The 8,062-nt window shown below is 40.2% G+C and overlaps 1 protein-coding gene across 1 annotated transcript; it reads left to right on the top strand.

Moving 5' to 3' along the window:
• The first annotated feature begins 5,455 nt into the window (after nt 1-5,455).
• Nucleotides 5,456-6,395, top strand: LOC102773850 (olfactory receptor 1S1-like). Its single transcript, XM_015569338.1, is given in 2 exon segments — nt 5,456-5,973; nt 5,975-6,395. Coding segments are annotated over 2 exon segments (909 nt in total). The 5' UTR covers nt 5,456-5,485.
• Nucleotides 6,396-8,062: the final 1,667 nt, after the last annotated feature.

Below are 8,062 nucleotides of genomic sequence, written 5' to 3'. Positions count from 1 at the left end.
GAAAGAATAGGGATATTTGGTCACTGTGACACACACTGACCACCAGGGGGCAGGCACTCAATGCAGGAGCTGCCCTCTGGTGGTCCGTGCACTCCCACATGTGGGAGGTCTGCTCAGCCACAAGCCAGGCTGATGGATGCCAGTACAACAGTGGTGGTGGGAGCCTCTCCTGCCTCCTCAGCAGCGCTAAGGATGTCTGACTGAAGCTTATATCTGCTCCCCGCTAGCAAGTGGACATCCCCCGAGGGCTTCCAGGCTGCCTGAGGGATGTCTGATTGCCAGCTTAGGCCCAATCCTCTGGGGAGGGGACCTAAGCCAGCAGGTGGTCATACCCCAAGGGGTCCCAGACTGCGAGAGGGCACAGGCCGGGCTGAGGGACACTCCCCCCGCCCCCCGAGTGCACAAATTTTTGTGCACTGGGCCTCTGGTGTTTTTAATAATAAGACTGTGTTTCTCCTATACTCAAAAAAGAATCTGACATGCACATAGATTTATTAGGCACATAAACTTCCCATCATCATAGTACCATGATTCTTCTCCACTTGTCACATTTTCCCTAGATTCCACTTCTTTTTTTTTGGTTACTTCTTTTTTTCTTCAAACCTACTGCTGATGCTTTAAAATTTTTTTAAGCTGATTTCACATGGGGATAAAGAAAATGAATTATGAAGTGTTACTTATTCTGGAAAGAGTTATGGATTTAACAATATATTAGAAATGTCTTTGTTTCCAACTAAATGTTGGAGAAGAACAAAACTCTCTGGTTGGCAGTTTGCTTATTAACAAATGCAGGCAAGTCACATCAGACTATATGAATCAATTAAATGTACATAGTGTGCTAGGCATTGTCTGGAATGCCAATAAAAGGTAAATTTGGCCCTGACTGGTTTGGCTCAGTGGATAGAGTAATTTGAGTTAATGAGCTCCTTAACGAGCTTCTTAACGAGCTCAGTCTTGGAACAAATTAAACTCGTAAGTCAAGGCCCCACTGTGTGTGTGTGTGTGTGTGTGTGTGTGTGTGTACATTTAAATCCAAATTCTGAGAAAAAGTAGTTGAGAAATCAAGAAAATGGGAGGAAATATTATAATTCTCCTGCATGAATTACAGCATAATGATCAACACAGAGAGGCAATGAGTTCAGAGGAGTCATGTCAAGGGGAAAGCAGGAGACATGGCACACAGTCAAACGTTAAGTCTGCATTTCTGGAACCTGGACAAGAAGCACTGGAAGAAGAGCAGTCACGATCTAATCAGTCAGTCTTGCTAGTAGCTGCTTCTGAGTGTGTGTGCATGGTCCTATCTGCTGCCAACATGAGTCATTCTTACAAATAAAATTAACATTTATAAGTTTATATGCGTAGGATATTATACAAATCCTATGAGTGATGTTCCGAGAAATAAATTTTGGAAGCAAATTTAACTCCTTAAATTGGAAATTTTGACATGTGGTTCTGTGTAGTGCTGTTCATCTTACTGGGCAATCTGAATGCTTAGTTATTAAAATATCACCCAATAATACTCATGGACATATTCCAGTATTTGGCTATTCACTGTAGTCTACTTGATATATACTAATACACCTAGTATTTATAGTTATTAAACAAATTTAGATACCTACAATAATAATTAAAGTGTATAAAGAATGTTGAAATATTTTAAGAATGACATAAGTTTATGCATTCCTGAAAATTTCTAGGGATTTCAATTTCTCATTCTCACATGTTAAAGACCAAGGAAACCATATAGGAAATGTGTGTTTGTTCATGTCTGTGTTGCCTAATTACAACTAATAAGTGTAGATAGAGAGATGGCTATATAAGGAAATGATTGAATGAAATAGATTATAAAACACATCCTGGGAAGACAGTTTGTATTATGGATATGGGATGAGTCAGAATAACCCACAGTACCACATCATCAAGAATCTCAAATGGTGCCTAATCGGTTTGGCTCAGTGGATACAGCATCGGCCTGTGAACTGAAGGGTCCCAGGTTTGATTCCAGTCAAGGGCATGTACCCTGGCTGCGGGCACATCCCCAGTTGGGGGGTGGGCAGGAGGCAGCTGATGATGCCTCTTTCTCATCGATGTTTCTAACTTTCTATCCTTCTCCCTTTCTCTCTGTAAAAAAATCAATAAAATACATATATTTTTTAAAAAGAACCTCAAATGGTGAAGGGGGCAGGGATTTAGGATAAGAAGAAGAATATTGAGATACAGTGACTTGTAGATGAAGAAGGAACTATTTTATGTGTCAGACACTGGCTTGTATGCTTAAATTTATAGACAGAAATATAAGATATTTGCTTTCAAAGAGTTCAGACTATTGGGAAAGTAACATACAATTATGAGTCAATCTTTTTTATGTAGAGTAGAAGAGAGTAACATATGCAAGAAGACAATAGTGTCACATAGGCCAGCGTCTTCCTCAACATAAGTTTTGGTAAGTTCTTCTGTTTTTTCCAAAAAGGATTTTTTACTTTTTCCCCATAACCGAGGAGTTCTCAGAAGCCCTAGCTCCAAAATGTCTAAATCAACAGCTCTCTCCTACCTGCCCATGTATTTATACATAAGTGCCTCCTACTTACTTGTTCTATCCTGGGTCTTATTTCTGAGTAAATGCCACATACCTGGTCTCTTCCTCTTGCCTAATGTGGATTAACTTCCTATGCAACTGGGAGGCTGACTCTTCACTCTGAATGTTATCATAGGTAGGAGCCTTCTTGGCTCCACTCTGTCTCCCAGAATCTGCTTCCAGAATCCCAGCAAAGATTTAACATCTCAACCTCTGCTTATCTGGGAGAAAAGATAAGGCAAGAAAATATTTTCCATTGATTCTGATGTGATAATAGATTCAAATTCCATTTGAAGCAAAAAGAAAAAGTGGGAGCTTGTTTTGCTTCTATTATAACGTAATCAAAGTGTAAATACCATACAATAAAATACATAGATCTCAACTGGTTCGGGTTGATGTGTTTGGACAATTGTACTCAGTAATGAAATGTTTTTATCACCCCAGAAAGTTCTCTTGTGCCCCTTTCCAATCAAGTCCTCTCCCAGCCCAATCAACCACTGCACTGTTCTGGCTTCTATCACTCATATTTCCCTCCTAGCTGTGGGTAGCTATATAAATGATAGATGATAGATAGATAGATAGATAGATAGATAGATAGATAGATAATAGAAAAACTTGCTTTTTCTTTTTTCTCCATTGTCCAGTTATTTTAAATACTAGAAGCCCGATGCACAAAATTCGTGCAAGGGGCTCGGCCCCCACTGCAGCAGCAGCAGCCACCTCTGCCTCAGTGCCCCCTGCCCACTGTAGCGGCCACTTCTGCCTCGGCTCACGCCACCATGGCTTTGTCCAGAAGGTTGTCCAGAAGGACATCTGGAAGAACGTCCTAATTAGCATATTACCCTTTTATTATTATAGGTTAGTCATGAATAACTATATAGTTAGTCTGTAAGTGAAGTTGCTTTCTGCTGAGGAGAGGGTGAGTGCTCTTGGTTTGGGTGAGAAATAAGGCATATGTAAACATTAGAAGAAGGAATGTACTGATTTGGGCTTTGTCTCTGGCTATACAGCCTCCCTTGCTCCTATCCATTTCAGGGTCTGTTTTTTCAACTTTCCCAATGTATCTGTAAAACAATATTAGTTCAATATGTTTCTTTTCAATATTAAAAACCCAGATTTTATTTCTTTTATTTGCAACTAAGAGTACTGAGTGCTAAATCAATGGGTCCCTAGATTCCCTTCCCATGCTGACATTCATTTAAGTGATACAGAGGCCATAGCCTACCCTTTCCACTAGAGATAGCATCTCTTGGGACTCATTGCCCCTCTTGCAGGAATTAACTCAATTCTTGAGATATTTTATTAATTGCTCCCCCTCTACTAGGCACTACAGGGTAAACAGAGGAGGAATTCTCAAAATGCTTACTATCTCATTGGGAACATAAGACACACAACAAATAATTCACTCACTGGTGAAGAGCAGTAACTAACTAAGTTACAAACAGGAAAATCACAGGTAGGAAGATGTACCAGAAGATGAACAAACAAAAAAAGCAGAGCTAACTGTCTATTCCCCATTTACCTCATAGAGACTGGTATGTGAAAACAACTGTTTGTCTTGAGGAAAACATCTTGGGGATACAATCCCAAAGGACTTAGAAGGTGCCAATGTCCCATGTGAGCCCAGCATGATGACTATTAACTCCGATTCTTGGGAAAAGAGTCTGATTCTGAAAATCACATAAGAGCTACTCTTAGTCACTCCACTGCTGCCCTGCCAACAGCACGTTAGACTATTGTGTCTAGAGTCCAGTCACTTTCTGAGATCCTACCATCTTTCAAAGGTGAGCTTTTTTAACTTAGTGCTGCTCTTAACCAGTGAGGCAGATGCCTCAGGAGGTCAGCAAAATTTGTACAGTATAGCTGATGGGTGGGAAAGGCAGGACAGGAAGGTGAGAGTAGAGATTGTCCCTCAAAAATATACAGTTTTACATTCTGGCTAAGCCCAAACCATTTGGGGCATAGTGAATTTTTACCCTCATCTTTCTATGATTCTTCTTTCCTAAGAGAGCCACTCCATAACCTCCTACTACTATAATCTCCTCTACTCCGCAGGTTGCTTCTTGGTTGGAGTCCCAATGACATGGTTTGACTCCAACAACCCCCTGCAGCATCTACTTGGCCTATAAAAAAAAAAATCACATATTCATTCTATGCATGGATGAGGAAGCATTGCCCTACCATGCTTTTTCCTATCCCTGGTGATGATCCAGTGAGCCTTCTCATTTAGAAGTGAGAGGCAAACATGTCTTTAGATCTTTATGTATCCTCTAAACTGTCTTTGTTTACCCAACATCTAGCCATGAGTAAAGCAAAATTCTGGTCTCCCTTCTTGTACACATTCTCCAAGAGCAGTTCTTTTGGAGTCCCCCCTAAGTTGAGGAGGAAGGGGTATATACCCATACTCATTCTTAACCCTCAATTGTTTCTCCTTCCCCAAACTCTTCACTTTAATGACACTTCAAAATTCTATCTTCTTCGAGTTAAAGGATGAGGATGGATGGTGGGAAAAGTCCTAGAACTAAGTTGTTCATTTTTAAGTAATTCCTTCAGAGAGGGGTATCTAGCATCTTTAGAATATGGCGTATACCTCAAATATTATCTTAATTTGGGGCATTTAACTACAGTTGGAGCCCACTGTAAAAATCACATTCAGAATTATGTTAGAGTTTAAAACATGTTCATTGAGAAGTATCTGTCATGTCTCTATTTTTTCTTCGTGAGGCATTTACTGGAGCTCTGCACTGCTGACACAGTTCCTTATTAAGTAATCTTTCTCCACCCTTCATTGCCCTTCAGCCTAAAGGAAGTGCCCACCCACCTGCAATGGCTGTAACTAAATGGTACTATATTGGGGTTCCTTGTGGGAATAAGAAGACCTTGTGTTCCTTTCTTCAGATCAATAGAAATATGCATCAAGGAAACCAAACCAGCATCTCTGAATTCCTCCTCCTGGGACTCTCCAATGAGACTGAGAAGCAGAATCTCCTCTATGTGCTTTTCCTTAGAATGTACCTGGTCACTGTGGTTGGAAATGGCCTCATCATTCTGGCCATCAGCTTGGACTCTTACCTTCACACCCCAATGTACCTCTTCCTTGCTAATCTATCCTTTGCTGATATTTCCTCCATTTCCACCTCAGTCCCCAAAATGCTGATGAATATTCAGACCAAGCGTCAATCCATCTCCTATGAGGGCTGCATCACACAGATGTACTTTTCTATTGTGTTTGTTGTCATTGACAATTTCCTCTTGGGAGTCATGGCCTATGACCGTTTTGTGGCTATCTGCCACCCTCTGAACTATACAACCATCATGCAGCCCAGGCTCTGCATTTTGCTGACAATTATTCCATGGGTCCTCAGTAATATTGTTGCCCTGACACACACTCTTCTGCTCTCTTTCACACTTCTTCTGTGACTTGGCCTCTCTGCTCAAACTATCCTGCTCAGACACAATGATCAATGAGCTTGTGTTATTCATCGTGGGCTTATCAGTCATCACGTTCCCTTTTGCCCTCATCCTCTTCTCCTATATCTGCATTGTCAGGGCTGTCCTGATAATCTCATCCACAGAGGGAAAGTGGAAAGCCTTCTCCACCTGTGCCTCTCACCTGACAGTTGTATTGCTCTTCTATGGGACCATTGTAGGGGGTTATTTCTTCCCCTCATCCACTCACCCTGATGATAGAGATAAAATTGGTGCAGTACTATTCACTGTGGTGACACCCATGATGAACCCCTTCATCTATAGCCTGAGGAATAAGGACATAAAAGGTACCCTGAGGAAGCTCATCAATAGGAAAACTTCCTGCCTTTGATGTCCCAGGTATCTGAATTCCTTTTATCCTCATAACCAGATGGATGATTCTGTCCAAAGTTTGTGGTATAGTGGTAATAGTTCAGCTTTTAATAAGCTTTAGGGTATTTGCCTTCTATTCTAACCTCTGAAGAGTTGGGGCTTTTTCATGTTGCTCTGATCTTGGAAACAAACCCCTTAATTCCCTTAAGTCACAACCATAAATCATGTCTGATTATAATGTGAATTACTATAAACTTTGACAGAAATTGTACATAACTTAGATAATAACCCAGTGCATGTAGTACCTATAATCTAGCTTTTTCAGCTTTGAATATGTTTATTAGTAATTCCTTTATTCAATCTAGATTTCTCTATATTGGCTTTCCTGTTTTGCCAAGTTACTATTCAGTTACTATAAAGAAGGATCCACATTCAAACAATTTTGGACCACTTAGAGTTAAGTAAAACAAACTGTTTTAATTAGACAACTTCTCAGAGCTTTTAGTATAGGATAAATCTCCAGAAGGGTAAGATGGTTTTAGTATTTCTCAAAACTAAACATGTTCAATCATACCGGACCTGATTCATCACAGATTAGTTCATAGGTCGTGTGTTGTGAAAAATACATTTTGGGAAATGTATTTAGATGGAAAACCAGAGAGTGTGCATACAGAAGCCACCAATTCTTATCCTGACTCTGTGCCCAAGTAACTGTGAGATTTTAGGCATGTCAGTTCACTTTATTGAGCCTATTTTCTCATCTATAAAATGAGGCCATTGGCCCCAGTTGTTTCCAACTGTGTGTGTACATCAGGATTACTTGGGGGTACTCATCTTCTTCATCTGTAAAATGAAAATAATAATCCCAACATCTTAAAGCTGTGTGTTGCTAAATGGACATGTATATTATACAACTACCATGCTAGTTAGTATACCGTAGACACTAAAATAAAATTTAAAAGGTGTTCCTTTTTTTGCGACTGTCACATGGCTTCCAACTTTAATATGCCTTCCCTCCTAAACTAGGTTTTTCTGTCTCCAGTCTAAGCTGACTTCTATTTTTCTCTAAACATAAAATCCAACTTCTTTAAGAGAAACTATATTATCAGCCACCTGCTTTTCTCTGTGGCATCTCTTAAACTTTTATGTCTCATGTGCATTTTCATTACAAATGTAAAACCACCTGCTCTTATATGTGTTACCAACTAGCCTCTTCACTATCCTGCTTTCCTCAAGTGCCTCAACATCTACTTCATTTTACCCACACCTTCAACATGAAACATCACAGGGCTCCGCTTTCACTATTCCACTTAGAATAGCAGAAAGTCCTAGATTTGTAATCAGGAGGCTTGGAGTCTGGCCCAACTCTGCAGCTAACTCACCATGTGACAAGCCATGTTACTGATCTCAGTCTCTTTTTCTGTAATAGGACCATTGGGTCTAATATAACTAAGCAGGTTCTATAACAGCATGTATCAGAAAAACCATTTATGTAAAATAGAAAGAGATGCCTAGGAGGAGAGTCAATAAAATATTAACAGTGGTTGTGGCAGATTGTATTGTCCAAAGATGCTCACGACATTTTACATTCCACATGCTCTTGAAGAACTTGGCCATTTCCCCTTCATGAAATGAAGGTTATGTTCCTCTCCTTTTAACCTGGAAGGTTTGGGAGACTCCTTTCAC

The sequence above is a fragment of the Myotis davidii genome, unplaced genomic scaffold (assembly GCF_000327345.1).
Source record: "Myotis davidii unplaced genomic scaffold, ASM32734v1 scaffold1286, whole genome shotgun sequence".
Classification (NCBI taxonomy): domain Eukaryota; kingdom Metazoa; phylum Chordata; class Mammalia; order Chiroptera; family Vespertilionidae; genus Myotis; species Myotis davidii.
This window is presented reverse-complemented; position numbering and strand designations above follow the sequence as displayed.